Raw genomic sequence first — 20000 nt, 5'->3', positions numbered from 1 at the left:
GATAGGAGGATTGAGGAGCTGGAGAAGGTAGCGTGAAACTCCATCAAATCTCCATGTGTGGTGTTTGTTTCCTGCCTGGTGTGTTTACACTGTGTGAGGTGTTTGTTTCCTGCCTGGTGTGTTTACACTGTGTGAGGTGTTTGTTTCCTGCCTGGTGTGTTTACACTGTGTGAGGTGTTTGTTTCCTGCCTGGTGTGTTTACACTGTGTGAGGTGTTTGTTTCCTGCCTGGTGTGTTTACACTGTGTGAGGTGTTTGTTTCCTGCCTGGTGTGTTTACACTGTGTGAGGTGTTTGTTTCCTGCCTGGTGTGTTTACACTGTGTGAGGTGTTTGTTTCCTGCCTGGTGTGTTTACACTGTGTGAGGTGTTTGTTTCCTGCCTGGTGTTTACACTGTGTGAGGTGTTTGTTTCCTGCCTGGTGTGTTTACACTGTGTGAGGTGTTTGTTTCCTGCCTGGTGTTTACACTGTGTGTGGTGTTTGTTTCCTGCCTGGTGTTTACGCTGTGTGTGGTGTTTGTTTCCTGCCTGGTGTTTACACTGTGTGTGGTGTTTGTTTCCTGCCTAGTGTTGTTGGATTTATACCGCCAGCTTGATCTGTACCTGGTGGTGTATCTTGTACCTTATGATGGATCTGTACCTAAAGATTTGATTTGTCCAGGTTGTGTGATATGTGGTGTTTACTCTATCTATGGTGTTTAATCTGTTTCTGGGTTTTTATTTTTTTACTGTTCTCCTAATAATAGATTTGATCTTTGTCCTTGATCAGTACCTGGTGTTTAATTTGTCTGGGGTGTTTTAATTTCTATGGTGTTTAAATTGTCCATGGTGTTTGTTTTGTACTGAAACTTGCCTGGAAGAGCTTTAATCAGAACTGGTATTGATCTGTAATAACTTGTGGTGTTGGTTCTAGTTACAGATACGTGTTAAAGAGAACATCAGCACCTACTGATCCTCATTATATTTATTCTAATCATCACGGATCTGTAATACAGCAACATTTTAGAAATATCCATCACACTTTGAGGAGTCATCTCATCTGTGTGTGTGTGTGTGTGTGTGTGTGTGTGTGTGTGTGTGTGTGTGTGTGTGTGTGTACAGGAGCTGGCTTTGGAGAAACAGGAGAACGCTCGGCTGTTGAAGTCTCATCAGGATAAAGATGAACTGATCGTTAAACTAAAGGAGGAAATCGATCTGTTAAACCGGGTGACTTACACACACACACACACACACACACACACACACACACACACACACACACACACACACAGAGAGACACACACACACACACACACACAAATATAAATACACTAAGCTAACTCCATCATGATAACTAGCAGTGTGTTAGCATTCTAACGCTGTTCTTCTAACGTGTGTGTGTGTGTCCTCAGGACCTGGATGACATTGAGGATGAGAACGAGCAGCTGAAGCAGGAGAATAAAACTCTGCTGAAGGTCGTAGGTCAGCTGACCAGGTAGAAGTTGAGGATGGAAACGGCACGTAAGAGAAAGAAACCTGAGAGTCGCAGGAAGTCGTATTTAATGTAAATGTGTGTACATACGGAAAAGCGCAGACGGAGGATGAATGTACTTCGCCATGGTGCCACACGTCTCCATCCGCATTGTCTTTTTTTCTCTATGTTCATGTTGGCCACGTCCCAAACGCTAGCTCACGATAGCTGTTAGCATTCTTGCTAAAACGCACATTATTGTATATTAGTATTTTGGAACGCCAAGTCTTATGCTAGCTGCTATTTGATGCTAATGTTAACAAATTGATTTCCTGATGCTAGAATCATATGCTAGGCAATAAAACCGCTACCTAGCTAGCAAGTAGCTAAACACATAGCTAGCTGTTAATCTGGTGACAGTGTGCTATGTGAACAGGCTATGCTACAATGCTTCATTTGTATTAGATATTAGCACGCCCATGTGTTTTAGCTAGCTGAAGTTTATATGCTAACTGATGTTTTTGCTAGCTTTCTTCTGTCACACATGAGTAGTTTATATCCTAGCTAATTTAAAACGCCTGATTGGTACAAAGTGTGAATTTTTTTTACAGGAGCACAAAGTACAGTATGCTAGGTGTTTGCCTATTAGCTGTTAACTGCTCAATGTGTCCTCTTCAAAAGACTGCACTAGCAGTGGGCGGGGTTTAGTGCTAATCACTATGTAAAAAACCAAATCAAGTACATTTTAAATAGCTAAATAGCTAATTAGCAGCTAGCTTATGGAGTCGTCATTGCAATCATTGTTTTTCCTGTCAGACACTACTGTGTTTAGCAGTTAGCTAGCTAGTTGTGACGTTTCTTTTCTGATTAGCTGGTTAGCAATTAAATACACTGAAGCGATGTGCAGTTAAACAGGACGTGATGAAATACAAACTTTCCCTTGGCTGAATATTAGCGCTTCCGATGAGTTTTCTAGCTAACATGCTAACAAACATTATTCGCTTATGCTTAGCAATTCCTTTGGCTGCCTGTTAGCCTGTTAGCTAGTTAGTAAGATTAGGTAAAATCTCCTTAAAATGTTCATATTTATTGATAATTTATGATTAGCACTAATTTTATAATCTAGCTGCTAATTAGCCATGTTTTGGTGTGTGTATCTCTGTATACACTTTGCTAGCTGCTGACTAGCCGTTAGCTAGCTAGTGAAGATTGTCCTGAATGCTATAATGTCAGGACAATTTTCTTTATGACAGAGCTAGCATTAGCAGAGCGGTTTGATTTGCTAGCGCTCATCACATCCGTTAGCTGCTATTTCTGTTATTGGTTAGTTAATAAAGCAGCTACAATAAAAACAGCCTAGTTTTGTTTGAATGATAGAATGCTAATATTTTGTATTGTTTGTATTGACATTGTTGTTCATTTATTTTAGCGCTGTTGTGTTTATGCTAGCTGCTTATTAGCCATGTTTTGAATAGCATGTTATGTTTAGAGCACTTAACATACAAGCTACATATTTGTGATTAGCTAGGCAAATTTTATGCTAATAAGAGCATTTCTGTGTAAAGCTAGCATTTGGGACCAAAGGAGACAGGATTGTGGGTTGTATGTGTTGTCTGTTGTGTGTGTTGTAAAAGGTAATCTAGAGTTGTGTGTTGTTTTGGGTGGTGGTGTGTGTTGAGAAGGGTTGTATGTTGTGTGTGTTATTGTAGAGAGTTTTGTGCATTGTATGTTGTGTAAATGATGAGTTGTGTTTTGTGAGTTAAGAAGAGTTGTGTGTTATGCGTTTTGTTGTGTGAGGAGTGTGTGTAATTGTGTGTTGTGTGTCATAAAACGGTTGTCGGCGTCTGGCTGCTATTCCATCCTGTAACACGGAATTGTGTGTATTTTTGGGATTTCTCCGCCATGTTGTTGTTTCTTTGTTTTGGATTGTCTTTTCTCCAGGTGTTTACAGATGTGTTGTTTCAGGTCTGTGATCCGCTGTAGCTCCGCCTCTACAATCTATCATTTAAACCAAATCAAGTTCGAAATGTAAAAAAAAAACTAAGCATTTAATAAACATCCTGATTATATCACTGTGTGTGTGTGTGTGTGTGTGTGTGTGTGTGTGTGTGTGTGTGTGTGTGTGTGTGATATACTGTACTGTACTAGTGTATATTATTTTATACTAGTCTTCACTATTGTATTCTAGTTAGAAATATTCTACATTACACATTTATATATAACATGACATTACACTACACTACACTTTAATAAACTACAATTTACTACACTACACTTTACTAAACTACACTACACTTTAATAAACTACAATTTACTACACTACACTACACTTTAATAAACTACAATTTACTACACTACACTTTACTAAACTACACTACACTTTAATAAACTACAATTTACTACACTAGACTTTACTAAACTACACTACACTACACTTTAATAAACTACAATTTACTACACTAGACTTTACTAAACTACACTACACTACACTTTAATAAACTACAATTTACTACACTACACTTTACTAAACTACACTACACTACAATTTAATAAACTACAATTTACTACACTACACTTTACTAAACTACACTACACTACACTTTAATAAACTACAATTTACTACACTACACTTTACTAAACTACACTACACTACACTTTAATAAACTACAATTTACTACACTACACTTTACTAAACTACACTACACTACACTTTAATAAACTACAATTTACTACACTACACTTTACTAAACTACACTACAATTTAATAAACTACAATTTACTACACTACACTTTACTAAACTACACTACAATTTAATAAACTACAATTTACTACACTACACTTTAATAAACTACAATTAACTACACTACACTTTACTAAACTACACTACAATTTAATAAACTACAATTAACTACACTAAACTTTACTAAACTACACTACACTTTAATAAACTACAATTTACTACACTACACTTTACTAAACTACACTACACTTTACTATACTACACCACTATAATTCACTACATTTCACTCAACTTTACTATACTACATTTTGCTATACTACACTATACTACACTACATTTCACTACACTTCACTATACTACACTACACTACTCTACATTTCACTACACTTGACTATACTACACTACACTTTACTATACTACACTTCACTATAATTCACTACATTTCACTCAACTTTACTATACTACATTTTGCTATACTACACTAGATTTCACTACACTTCACTATACTACACTACACTTCACTACACTACTCTACATTTCACTACACTTGACTATACTACACTACACTTTACTATACTACACTTCACTATAATTCACTACATTTCACTACACTTTAGTCAAGTCAAGTCAAGTTTATTTGTATAGCGCTTTTTACAACAGACATTGTCTCAAAGCAGCTTTACAGAAAACAACAGTGAAGGTGAATGGTGTGCGTTTGTCCCTGATGAGCAGCCGTGGCGACAGTGGCAAGGAAAAACTCCCTTAGATGATATAAGGAAGAAACCTTGAGAGGAACCAGACTCAAAGGGGAACCCATCCTCATATGGGTGACATCAAGAGTTTGGTCATAAATCTTTCAACAATACAGAACAATTTGTGATCATCATAGATCCAGCATCAGCTTCTCCATGCCAGGGCCTTTAAACACTCGGCATCTACTTCTCCATGATCATCCATAGGTCCATAATCTTCACGAGGTGGGACGTGACTGGAGCTGGCCAAACCTCAGGATGCCTCGGGATGGGGAGAGAAAGAGAAGCAGTGGAGAGGAATTAGCGTAGCTGCTGTTCATGATATTAACAGCACAAGTTGATAATGTGCATGTGATCAGATGTTCTGGAGCACAAGGTTGTGATGTGATGTGTGTGATGTGTGTTATGTGTAGGCTTTGCTAAAAAGATATGTTTTTAATCTACACTTAAACTGGGAGAGTGTATCTGAACCCCGAACACTGTCAGGAAGACTATTCCAGAGTTTAGGAGCTAAATGTGAAAATGCTCTACCGCCTTTAGTGGACTTTGCTATTCTAGGAACTACTAGAAGCCCAGAGTTTTGAGATCTCAGGGAGCGTGACGGATTGTAGCGTGTTAAGAGACTGGAGAGATACATGGGAGCCAAACCATTTAGTGCTTTATAAGTGAGTAGCAGTAGTTTGTAGTCTATTCGAAACTTAATAGGAAGCCAATGTAGGGACGATAAGATTGGGGTTATATGATCGTATTTTCTTGACCTAGTAAGAACTCTTGCTGCCGCATTCTGAACTAACTGAAGCTTGTTTATTAATGATGCAGGACATCCACCTAGTAATGCATTACAGTAGTCTATTCTAGAGGTCATAAACGCATGGACGAGCTTCTCTGCATCAGATATAGATAACATATTTCTTAGCTTAGAAATATTTCTAAGGTGAAAGAAGGCTGTTTTTGTAACTTGATTGATGTGATTTTTAAAAGATAAGTTGCTGTCTAAAATAACTCCCAGGTCTTTTACCGTTGAACTAGTAGTTACAGAACAACCGTCTAAATGCAGGCTGAGATGCTGGAGCTTCTGTGTACTATTTTTTGGGACTTTACTATACTACATTTTGCTATACTATACTACACTTCACTACACTACTCTACACTTCGCTATACTTCACTACACTACTCTACACTTTGCTATACCACACTACTCTTCACTATACTACACTACATTTCACTATATTTCACTATACTATACTACACTTTACTACACTACTCTACACTTTGCTATACCACACTACTCTTCACTATACTACACTACATTTCACTATATTTCACTATACTATACTACACTTTACTACACTACTCTACACTTTGCTATACCACACTACTCTTCACTATACTACACTACATTTCACTATATTTCACTATACTATACTACACTTTACTACACTACTCTACACTTTGCTATACTGCACTACACTACTCTACACTTCGCTATACTGCACTACACTACTCTACACTTCGCTATACTGCACTACACTACTCTGCACTACACTACTCTACTCTTCACTATACTACACTACATTTCACTACACTACACTACACTACACTTCACTATACCACACTACACTTCACTACACTACTCTACACTACACTATACTTCACTACACTTCACTACAAAACTCTACACTACACTATACTTCACTACACTTCACTATACTACACTACACTTCACTACTCTTTACTACACTACACTACACTTCACTACATTACACTTTACTACACTACACTTCACTACACTTTACTACACTACACTACACTTCACTACATTACACTTTACTACACTACACTACACTTCACTATACTACACTTCGCTATACTACACTACACTTCACTACTCTTTACTACACTACACTTCACTACACTACACTTTACTACACTACACTTCACTACACTACACTACACTTTACTACACTTCACTACACTACACTTTACTACACTACACTTCACTACACTACACTTCACTACACTACACTACACTACACTACACTTTACTACACTACACTTCACTACACTACACTTTACTACACTACACTTCACTTCACTACACTACACTTTACTACACTACACTACACTTCACTACACTACACTTTACTACACTACACTTCACTTCACTACACTTTACTACACTACACTACACTTCTACACTTGACTACACTACACTTCACTACACTTCACTTGACTACACTACACTACACTTAACTACGCTACACTACACTTCACTACACTACAGTACACTACACTTCACTACACTACACTTCCCTACACTACACTACACTACACTTAACTACGCTACACTACACTACACTTTACTACACTACACTTCACTATACTACATTTAACTACACTACACTACACTACACTTAACTACGCTACACTACACTTCACTACACTACAGTACACTACACTTCACTACACTACACTTCCCTACACTACACTACACTACACTTAACTACGCTACACTACACTACACTTTACTACACTACACTTCACTATACTACATTTAACTACACTACACTACACTTTACTATACTACACTTCCCTATAATTCAATACATTTTACTCAACTTTACTATACTACATTTTGCTATACTACACTATACTACACTACTCTACACTTCACTGCACTTCACTATACTACACTACACTACATTTCACTGCACTTCACTATACTACACTACACTACATTTCACTACACTTCACTATACTACATTACACTACACTACATTTCACTACACTACACTTTACTATACTACACTTCACTACACTACTCTACACTTCACTATACTACACTACACTACACTATACTACACTACATTTCACTACACTTCACTATACTACACTACACTTCACTACACTACATTTCACTATACTACACTACACTTCACTACTCTACATTTCACTACACTTCACTACACTACACTACATTTCACTACACTTCACTACACTTCACTATACTACACTACACGTCACTATACTACACTACACTTCACTACACTACACTTCACTACACTTCACTATACTACACTACACTTCACTACATTTCACTACACTACACTACATTTCACTACACTTCACTATACTACACTTCACTACACTACTCTACATTTCACTACACTACACTTCACTACACTACATTTCACTACACTTCACTATACTAAACTACACTTCACTACACTACATTTCACTACACTTCACTATACTACACTACACTTCACTACATTTCACTACACTTCACTATACTACACTACACTACACTACATTTCAATACACTTCACTATACTACACTTTACTACACTACTCTACATTTCACTACACTTCACTATACTACACCACACTTCACTACACTACATTTCACTACACTTCACTATACTACACTACACTTCACCACACTACATTTCACTACACTTCACTTCGCTACACTACACTTCACTACACTACTCTACATTTCACTACACTTCACTACACTACACTACATTTCACTACACTTCACTATACTACACTACACTACATTTCACTACACTTCACTATACTACACTACACTACACTACATTTCACTACACTTTACTATACTACACTACACTTCACTACACTACATTTCACTACATTTCACTATACTACACTACACTTAACTACACTACATTTCACTATACTACACTACTCTACATTTCACTACACTACACTTCACTACATTTCACTACACTTCACTATACTACACTACAATTCACTACACTACACTACATTTCACTACACTTCACTATACTACACTACACTACACTACATTTCACTACACTTCACTATACTACACTTCACTACTCTACATTTCACTACACTTTACTATACTACACTACACTTCACTACACTACTCTACATTTCACTACACTACACTACACTACACTTCACTACTCTACACTTCACTACTCTACATTTCACTACACTTCACTACACTACACTTCACTACACTACTCTACATTTCACTACACTACACTACACTACACTTCACTACTCTACATTTCACTACACTTCACTACACTACACTACACTTCACTACACTACACTTTACTACACTACTCTACATTTTACTCCACAACACTTTACTATACTACACTTCACTATACTACATTTCACTACACTTCACTATACAACACTACACTACACTACACTACACCACTACATTTCACTATACTACACTACACTACACTACATTTCACTACACTTCACTATACTACACTTCACTATACTACACTACACTTCACTACACTTCACTATACTACACTACACTTCACTACACTACATTTCACTACACTTCACTATACTACTCTACACTTCACTACACTTCACTATACTACACTACACTTCATTACACTACATTTCACTACACTTCACTATACTACACTACACTTCACTACACTACACTTCACTACACTACTCTACATTATACTCCACTACACTTTACTATACTACACTTCACTATACTACATTTCACTACACTTCACTATACAACACTACACTACACTACACTACACTACACTACACCACTACATTTCACTACACTTCACTATACTACACTACACTACACTACATTTCACTACACTTCACTATACTACACTTCACTATACTACACTACACTTCACTACACTACACTTCACTACACTTCACTATACTACACTACACTTCACTACACTACATTTCACTACACTTCACTATACTACTCTACACTTCACTACACTTCACTATACTACATTACACTACACTACATTTCACTACACTTCACTATACTACACTACACTTCACTACACTACACTTCACTACACTTTACTATACTACACTTCACTACACTACATTTCACTACACTTCACTATACTACTCTATACTTCACTACACTTCACTATACTACACTACACTTCATTACACTACATTTCACTACACTTCACTATACTACACTACACTTCACTACACTACATTTCACTACACTATACATTTCACTACACTTCACTATACTACACTACATTTCACTACACTTCACTATACTACTCTACACTTCACTACACTTCACTATACTACACTACATTTCACTACACTTCACTATACTACTCTACACTTCACTACACTTCACTACACTTTACTACACTACACTACACTTCATTACACTACATTTCACTACACTTCACTATACTACACTACACTTCACTACACTACATTTCACTACACTATACATTTCACTACACTTCACTACTACATTTCACTACACTACACTACGCTACACTTCACTCCACTACTACTGTAACTTTACTATACTGTACTCACTACACTATCTTATATAAATGACTATATCTACACAATTCTACACAATAGTTGATGCTATATTCTATAAAATGATGCTAGCTTTAAACTATTATACTCTGCTGCTAATGTAACACAAGCTATAATATTTTGAGGTGAAATGATATTTTATGATGCTGTGTTCTGTACTACATTATATTATTCTCTACTCGTGTATACGACACTTTATCTTCACTGTAGTATGTAATATGGTGTATATAAAGTTTCCTATACAACACTACAGTTTGCGTTATGTTTGGTGCTGTAGCTAATGTTTTCCGATCTTATACTAAAGGAAACTATACAAAATTGTTGGAAATATCTTTTTTTTTTTTTCTTTAAATTTTAAACTTGTGCTTTTAAAAGAAACAGCGCTCCAGTCGGTGTTCTGTATCAACAGGAAATAAAACATTTTTATTGAACATTGTGTATATGAAGTTATATAACAACAGTCAGAAACTTCACAGAGTGAATCACTACACAAAGCTGAACGCAATCGTAAAACACCTCGTCGAAAAATGAAGGTTTACACACGCACTAGAACCATATAACCCAGATTTATGGCCGGGGGAGAGAGAGAGAGAGAGAGAGAGAGAGAGAGAGAGAGAGAAATAAAAAAGAGAAGATAAAACACTATACACGATTACAGAGAGAAAATTTTCACACACAAAAGCAGGCAGTCGATTTACACAAAGGCATCTGGGATCTTTCTACAGCATCAGATTCTAATTTCTATACAAGGTTCTCCTTCAGATTGTGGCTTTTTCTCAAACGAGTGGAGCGATCATCTGTGTTCCTTCACGAGAACACCGCGAGAATTCTGACGAGCCGGGGTTTGGTTTTATTTTTTGTTTTATTTGCTAACTCGGAATTTGGAGCCTGCAACTTCTGTTAATGTTCCTCGGGGGATTCTGAGGAACGTGTCGGCCGAGCGGTCATGGAGGCTCAGTGGGTAAGACGTTGGGCTTGTGATCGGAAGTTCATGAGTTTAAAGCTCAAATTCCAGCACCACCAAGCTGCAGGCCCCAAACTGCTCAGATGGATAAATGTGCTCATCATGAAGGCATCTGCTGAATGAAAGGAAAAGGAAGTTGTATTGTAGGATTTGTAGTTTTCCAAGAACGTTCCGAAAACCTTTTTTTTTATGTTGTAATTATGAAGTGTCATGAATGTGGGTTAAACTTTCACTTTAAAACATTTGCACGTTGATGTTCTGAGAAACATGAACCCCACCACTGAGCTCTGTGGAACCTTTTGTCTTTTTTTTCCGAATTGTATTTTGTGCATTTTCTCGGGCAAAGTTGTAAATATTCACTCGTATGCTATGGTTTGATCTGTGGTTTGGTCAGAGTGAATAACCTGCTCCGAGCTTCTGTAGCTGATCATCTGCAGCTCCACGACTTTCTCCAAAAACTCACCACTCATTCGGCTCGTCACAACCCCGACAAGTGTTCCTTAAAAAGACCACGGTGTGTGTGTGTGTGTGTGTGTGTGTGTGTAATGTGTGTGTAGTGTGTGTGTGTAATGTGTGTGTGTTGCATGCTTTGGTAGGCTGCAGTAAAAGGCAGTATTGCATTGCAGGGCTAAAAATGGCTTTTTATTTGATATAATGTTTTAGTTTCCAGTGCAAACCGCAATGCCGCCTCTTACTGTTACTGCATCTAATCATCTCTAACCATGTAGAAATTAGTGTGAGCTGCGTCCGAAATAAACACAAACAAACAAACAAACAATAAAGAAAGAAAGAAACATCCCTTGTGTGACAAACGGAAACCTACAGTTTTTATCCTCCCCCTGTAAGTGATTAGATTAGACAGTATAAAGGGTTGAGGTTATATCCGATCTATCGGTACATGTGCTGATTATACGTGGGGAATTAGATCGGGCTGGAGCTCAGGGAGAGATCTAATCAATATTTATTGCGACATTAAATTGGAAACCAATCAATTAATGAATCAATCAAAATAATAAAAGTGCTGACTATAGATCTTTATATTTATATATTTATATAGAGATCGTTGGTCCCAAATAATAAGACGCACACAGTCCGATCTGTACAGTCTGAGTCTGATAGTAAATAGAAAAAGGGCACTGAGAAGAAACAACAAGCAGAATATTCATCATCATCATCATCATCAAACGACGATAACAAAATCAATAATCAATAACCGAAACACAACGAGGTACATTTCTCACGTGTGGTTTTTGTGTGAACGCAAATATAAAAATATATACACACGTTTAGAGTTTTTTATTTTTTGGTGGGAAACAGAAAAGATTTTAATATATTTATACTGTAATATTTTAACTTCATACGCGTTACTGTGATATTTAGATGGCTGGATCTGTGTGTCGAAGAAAGAAAGAAAGAAAGAAAGAAAGAAAGAAAGAAAGAAAGAAAGAAAGAAAGAAAGAAAGGTTTGGATGTGGAGTTGTAGACAGGAATATGATACACACACACACACACACACACACACACACACACACACACACACACGCGACCTACACGTGCTGCGTCCTACTGACGTCGCGATTAATTTATACCGTAAACGAGATGATGATTATTATTAATTATATATCGATAAAAAATCTTTCTCGTCGCCCGTTTGACACTACGGGGGTTGGAGGGAGGAGTGTGTGTGTGTGTGTGTGTGTGTGTGTGAGTGTGTGTGTGAGTGTGTGTGTGTGTGTGTGTGTGTGTGTGGGGGGGGTGTTAATGTATATTGGAGTTGATGAAACATAGAAGTATTGCACAGTGCTCAGAAATGAAAACCCGGCTCGAGCGAGGAAGCCGCGAGGGAAATCCCCACGCCGCGTGGGCACGCGCTCCCTGTCGCACGGTACACGCCCGCATTTATATTTTTTTTATTGATTTGATTTGATATTTATTTCTCAGTAATGTAGCGAGGACACACACACACACACACGCACGCACGCACGCGCAAACACAGACACACGCACAAAACACTACAGGTTCATTAATTGAAGTCTACGTCTCTACGGCACGCGAACACACGCACATACACGCACGCACACGCATGCGCGCGCGCACACACACACACACGCGCACACACGGCAGTCACAGTGACACAAAGCAGACCTCAGAGACGTCTAATGGTAATGACGACGAGAGTTTTTCACTTTTTTTTTATATCATTATTAAATCACCTACACGATAATAACATTAATAACATTAAATAATTCAACTCCTCCTGAAGCTCGCGCCATGGACACACCAGAGTTCCTCCGTTACAAGAGGCTGCACTGGTTTTAATGGGAAAAACCGTAAGAATCCGAACAATTCGTTTTTTGTTCACGTGGTTTTACACGTGGAAATATAAAAGTCACTTCTTATGACAATCACAAAGTCGAGGTTTGAACCAAAACCGGAAATGGTTCGTGTCATCCGGGGACCAGGGGCCGAATTTATTTAGTCACATTTTAAATACAATAAAAAAAAATTCAATTTATAATTGATCAAATTTGATAATAAATGTATTTAATTGATATAAAAATCAATTTAAAGAAAGAAACTGTAAGAACTATTTTGTGAAATTTGTCTGTAAAAACTTTGCGTCCAAAATCGTTACGAATTTCTACGAATAATCAGTAAGAATTTCTTTTGGGTTAAATTGAGACCAATTTCTTTAAAAAAAAAAAAAAAACCCCAAAAAAACAGCTCGACAAATATCACGTACGAGTTGGTAAAGAATTCCTCCGATAACTGGGAAATGTCCTGAAACATATTTAATATTTTTCAATAAAAGAAAGAGAAACTGCTTGTGAACAAGAAGATGTTTAGGAATTCTTACAGATTTCATCATCATGAGACTCACCATTGTGTTAAACCTGTAATAAAGGATTGTGGAATTTATAGTATTATATGTTCAGACCATTAACTTTTACGGTTATGTTTCTTTTCAGTTTAAGACGAGAGAAAAAGCAGAAAAGTAACACATTTCCACCTGTTTAAGGTTTCATTTGTTCAGCGATTGGAGGATTAAATGGAGGAAACTTGAACAGATTATTTACACAATCCTGTAACTCCCGCCGGATATCTGCATCAGTGACAGTCACTGTATTCTGTCTTTTTTAAATGATTATTGTGTGTTTATAGGATCCGTGTGAGATTGTGGATTTGTGTTGTAACTGGACCGTAGTAAAGAACATCCCTGACTAACATCATTATTTACTCAAACCATCAACTCGGACTGCCTCAGATTTGAAATAATCCACTGAACTTTTCGATCTTTAAAACGTAACATTTTTCTGGGCCTGAATAAAAGCTTTTCTCTAATCTGATCCAGAAAAACGAGTAAATCTCTCATCCAGAACACTGAATTTATCGTCCCCACAGTGCAGAACAGTAGCCATGTTGTAAAGGAGCAGAAGTGGCAGTAGAAGCACGGCTAAAGCTGGTCGTCACTGCGGAAAAAAGAGGCAACGAAAAGTCCAAAAAATTCGACTTCGCACCTTCGAGTCTCAAAATAAATGCCTTTGATGAAAGTTAATTGTTCCCAAAGAACCGAAAGCTACGAGGAGAAAGTCACATACGTTTCTCACCTCCCTGAAAAACAATGGCAGTTTAAAAGCTTAGAGTCGGTTTACTTATTACACTGTGAGTTACTATTATTATTATTATTATTATTATTATTATTATTATTATTATTATTATTATTATTACCGACTTTATTTTTCTGGAGAAATCAGCATCATTATAATTTTTTTTAAATGTTTTTTTTTCTTCCCATTATGGCTAAAAGGCCTGATGGTGTAGAACAAAAAACAACAACAAAAAAAACCAAAAAAAACCCCCCAAGAAACATGCAGCTACAAATTAAAATTAAAATACAATAGTAGTTCATATAAAAAAACATGGCGTTAGCAAAAAAAAAAAAAGTTAGCCTTTAAAAAGCGTTTTATTTAAATAGAAATAAATGATACTAAAAATTTGCAGCTACAAAAAAAAAAAAAATTTGATTGTAAAGAATTAATGTAAGGCTTTAAAAAGGTCAAATATTTTAAATGGAAACTGTTAGTGAACTCTTCATGCTTGGGCTTTTTAGATCGAAAAGTTCTGATTGAGAAAAAAAGTGCAAAAAATGTATAAAAATGAAAGAAGGTTAAAAAACTCATGTGCTTGTAGAACTTCCTGCATAATTCGAATTTTTTTGTAATATCCGACTGAACCATATCAGTTAATGGCCTATGTTTCCATACTAAAATGTAATATCCTGAAGATGTTCTAGGTATATATTACAGTAATCCAGTAGATACGGGGTTTCTCTCTTCCTTCTCTCTTTTTTTTTCCAGCCATTTGGAAAATTATTTTATTTTTTTTTTTTCGGAATACCCCTAACTCTTGTCTCGCAGGTCAGAATTATTTATATATATATATATATATATATATATATATATATATATATATATATATATATATATATATATATATATATATATAAATAACTGGAATGCAATAAGATAGATATGGTAAGTCCTGCGGTTATATAGAATATTGGCTCTGCTATATCTGCATTTACATCATTTAAAATAGAATATCTTAATAAAAACATCGAGATATACACAGATTAGGAAACAGGTAACAACATACAAACACAAACTAGAAATCGTATATATATATATATATTTTTTCGTCTGCATACGGATATTTATATACACCTGTGGTACACGTTTAATTATTTTGATGATTTTTTTTCATTCATGCTCTATCTACATGGATCATATTGCTTAAAAGAAGGGATTAAGGGGTTTAAAGGTCATGTGGATGATGGTCAAAACAGCAGGCGGAGACAGGAAGGAATGCTAAACACCACTCTCGAAGGGCGTGTCTGTGTGTGTATATGTGTGTGTGCATGTGTGTATAGGTGTGTGTTAGGGAGGGGGTGGCGGTCGGAAAGCCGACAACTATTTATAAAAGAAGGCGTTTCATCGCCAGACGAGAAAAAGACGAAGAAGGAGAAGAAGAAGAAAAACTGTATAGGGTGTAAAGGATCCATACTTCACTGAGGTATGTACACACGCACAGGGTTAAGACCACTAAAAGGGGCGGGGTTTTAATGGCTAAAGGGGGCAGAGCTTTATTTTTTGACGGACAGCTGGGCGTCCACTTCTTCCTCCGGTTTAAGGACGTGCCATTGGGCGATGGGTCTCCGTGGGTTGGCCAACATATCCGACCAATGGCGGAGCTCGGTGCCTGAGCTGTTCAGCCCTACGAATACTTTACCGATAGCATCGTTTTTGCCGATCTTGTCATAGTCCAGAACGGTTATAACAATTTGAACTTTCTGTAAAGAGACAGAGAAGAAAGAATACACTCAATAATCCTGCTGATCAGTGACTGGGTTCTGTAGAATTAGTACCACAGTGGTTCTGGTTCTTAGAACGAAACCCCTGCGAGTTCCGAAAAGCCGTGACTTGTGGGCGCACCACCGCAGCCCCTACGCCACCGCACCACCGCATCATGTTAGATGTCTGACTACTCCTTTACAATGTAAACTCGGACTTTAGGATTACAGCTTGGTCTCCTAAAGAGCGGAAAGTTTTCCTTCTTACAGCTGATTATCTTCTGCATCGATTGAATTTACAGCTAGAGATCAGCGACCAGCACTCGATGGTGGTTAAGTGTTGCTAACAGATAATCGATACAGATTATAGATTAAACACCATCTGATCATTAGCGCTTTGTGGAGGTCATGGCTTTGAAGAGATGGATTGATTTACACCACTAAAAACATCTGAATAAAAAAGTGGTTCAGTCCTGCAGGAGAGAACAGATTTAGATTGGATTTTAGAAGCTCTTTGGATGGAGTAAATTGGAACTAGATGCATTGTTGGTATCTTGGGAACATTGTTAAAAAAAAAAAAAAGTAAATCTCATTAGAAGCAGGTTAAATACAGGCTACACTTAATATCTGGATTTGTCCAATCAGGCAGCAGATGATGCTGCAGTCTTCCCCGGGAAATGCATTTTTATGCCTGTACTGTGAAACCAGGCCAATTTTCCATTTAATCAAATACCAAAGAAGCAGCATAAAGTTATCTGGCCTTTCGGAAGCGAGTCGACTTTCTAGTTAATGAGTTGAGAGTGGGACGTTCTGATTAGTGGCTTTAGCGCTGAATTGAAAGCAGAGCCACACAGCAGATCCTCTGAACCGTGAAATGCAAAATCAATTTGGAGCACTTTGCACGTATTTACGACGCCTTCGCCGAACACGGATTTAAAAACGACTATCAGCTCCGAAAACTCTATTTAACATCAATTTTCGTGTGTTTGAGGTGTAAAACGCGGTCCGGGGTGCAACGTCGTTACCTGGATTTGTTCGAACGGCACTTCGAAGCTGAAGGACTCGTTGTAGTAGGGGTTCAGAGTGTTCTTTTTGATTGTCGTCTTTTTCTTCTTCAGACGTTTACCGTTCTGCATCAGATGGATCTTCACGTACGGGTCTGCAAGGAAGCACATAAATGCCAAAGATAAATCATTTTGTTTTATTTAAGCCACAAGCTTTAAGCACCACACATTTCACACCAGGCAGAATCAATAACAAACCATACAAGACCTGCTTAACCCATTATAACCTCTTACAGGTCATAGATTTTGCTTCTAGGAATTCACTCGAACTTAATCAAATACACTCTTAGCCCATCTTCCTTACAAAGATCCAGAATGTTAGCTTTTCTAAATGCCTTTTAACTGCTACCAGATCCCACTCAATGATTCCTAGATCCCACTAGATTTCTCCCTTAACCCATCTCAAACTCTCGCTCACACTCTTTAGACCCATTCGCTCGTATTCAACTCGTCCCAGCTGATACTTGATGCTCGTAAGATTCTATTTGTTTGGTTCCTAAATCTTATCAATACATTTACAGATGATACTGCTCCTGTTTCTGACCCCGATTTCTCCACTTAAACCCTGTTTGAGCCACTAGAAATGCTCCTTAACCTCTACCTGATCTCTCTGATGCCAATGCCTTAAATGTAAATATTGCACAAGGCTCTAGCTTAGATCACTTCTATTTATAATCTATTCACACTCCCTTTGAACACAATTCAAATGTAACACCATGTGAGCTTATTAAATGCTACATCACCTCTCCTAGTTCCTACCTGGTGCTTCTACTGAATTACCTTTCTAAAAAACAAACCCATTCCAGATTATAAAGGAGGGTCTGGAATGGGGTCGGTTTTATATATGACCCCTCCCATTCCCCATCTGTCCACACCGGGACCCCACGTCTGCTCCCAGTACCCATCTGAACCCCTACCAGTCCCCTACCTGTCCCCTCCTAGTCCTTATCTGACCCCTTCCAAACTCCACCTGACTCCTCCTGGACCCCCCTGTCCCCACCTAGACCACGCCTGTCTCCTTTTAGACCCAATCTATACCCCTCCTGTCCCACTCCCAGACTCCACTTGTCCACCTTCCTGATGCCAGCTGTCCCCTTCTGGTCCCCACCTGTACCCCACCTGTCTCCTCCCAGTCCCCTTCTGACCCCTGCTAAACCTCCCAAAAAGCACATTGGTGTAGATCATTGTGATTTTGCAGTTCATGGTGGTGGTGGTATTTGTTCCCGTTTTCTTTTACTTGTTTCATGTTTTTTTTTTATTGAGTTTATTGAAAAGTCCTCTTGCTTTATAGGTGTGTAATAAAGTTTCTCCTTGCACTTGCTCATTCTGGCTGTGCACCATGACAGAAAAATGATTACCTTTTACTATAAACGTCATTTCTTTGACGTGGTGTTTGTCAGAACTGAATAACCAAAAACCTAAAAAATAAAAACCCCAAAAGCACAGACAAATCCTGAAATCAATCTGCTGCTGGTCTGCTGGGGCAACTGGTGATTTGCATGAGTTCACAGACATCCTGTATCTGTGAAGAAATTTGCATTTACACCGAATCCACTGGGAGACAACAAAGATGGAAAGCGTTTAGCTCACCAGAGTGCTTAGAGGCAAAACTCCTATTAAAAGCATTGACGTGGAAGCCAGAATAAAGTTATACTCGCTGTCCTTTCTATCCTCAGGCTCCAAAAAAATACAAACAGTGTATCTGTATCTCACCTCCAAAACACACCCAATACCTTTCCAACAAACTGTTCTGCATATCTTCAGAAATAAGATTCTCTCTCCAGAGTGCAACCAAAAACTCACAAAGTCATCATTCCATTTATTTACTTTCTCCTTTAATTAATATGTAGGTGATAATCTTCCCTTTCTGTCTTTACTCCTTTTCAAAATGGTGCTTATGATCTTTGTTTCAGAAAGATGGTTCTCCCTGAGATGTTCCACAAAGCTGAGGTCCCTTCTTTAGAACATCTACACATTCCCACTCAGCAGTTATTTGACAGTTTCATTTCCAGGTTGATGAACCTCAGATCTACCTCAGTACTTCACTTTCATTTGCTTTTACTGCCCTCATGACATTATTTCCTCAAGGTTAATTCAACATCATATTATTAGGACCCTGGCCAGTCTATTCATGACCAGTAGTTTAGTTTGGTATCTTCTAAAACATGCACAGCATTTGATCTACTTGTATAATATTGCCAGATCTCTCAGACCTTCTAATAGACAACTTCAAGATTTCTCACTTCAACTCAACTCATTAGCACATACTAAGCACTGGGTGTCTGGGTGAAGGTTGAAGCTCAGTGGGTAAGGCATTT

General features: G+C 37.7%; 2 protein-coding genes and 1 long non-coding RNA gene across 9 annotated transcripts in view; 1 reads left to right on the top strand and 2 right to left on the bottom strand.

Moving 5' to 3' along the window:
• The window catches only part of pawr (PRKC, apoptosis, WT1, regulator), a 34367-nt gene extending 30851 nt beyond the window's left edge, over window positions 1–3516 (top strand). Inside the window, exons 5-7 of one of the 2 annotated variants that reach the window (XM_083529057.1) lie at window positions 1–27; window positions 1099–1203; window positions 1389–3516. The exon at window positions 1–27 is cut by the window's left edge and continues 64 nt beyond it. In XM_083529057.1, coding sequence (XP_083385183.1) covers window positions 1–27; window positions 1099–1203; window positions 1389–1475 — 219 coding nt within the window. In that variant the 3' untranslated portion in view covers window positions 1476–3516. Of the gene's footprint in view, window positions 61–438; window positions 896–1098; window positions 1204–1388 lie in introns of those variants that run through there. The other variant, XM_083529058.1, reaches the window with a different exon arrangement.
• Window positions 3517–10699: 7183 nt separating this feature from the next.
• LOC310719403 lies at window positions 10700–15118 on the bottom strand. Its single transcript, XR_014531470.1, has 2 exons — window positions 13253–15118; window positions 10700–12815 (listed from the first exon to the last, which is right to left on the bottom strand). It is a non-coding gene; the product is annotated as an uncharacterized lncRNA (long non-coding RNA).
• A 34-nt stretch (window positions 15119–15152) lies between these two features.
• syt1a (synaptotagmin Ia) overlaps window positions 15153–20000 on the bottom strand; it is a 195596-nt gene continuing 190748 nt past the window's right edge. For 5 of the 6 annotated variants that reach the window (XM_083529050.1, XM_083529053.1, XM_083529049.1 and 2 more), the window contains 2 exons: window positions 17644–17777; window positions 15749–16618 (listed from right to left, as the gene is read on the bottom strand). In XM_083529050.1, coding sequence (XP_083385176.1) covers window positions 16412–16618; window positions 17644–17777 — 341 coding nt within the window. In that variant the 3' untranslated portion in view covers window positions 15749–16411. Of the gene's footprint in view, window positions 16619–17643; window positions 17778–20000 lie in introns of all 6 variants that reach the window. The other variant, XM_083529048.1, reaches the window with a different exon arrangement.

Source organism: Silurus aristotelis, assembly GCF_946808225.1.
Source record: "Silurus aristotelis genome assembly, chromosome: 24".
NCBI classification, from domain to species: domain Eukaryota; kingdom Metazoa; phylum Chordata; class Actinopteri; order Siluriformes; family Siluridae; genus Silurus; species Silurus aristotelis.
Note: the sequence above shows the minus strand (reverse complement) of the source record. Positions and strands in the feature narration are given on the sequence as shown.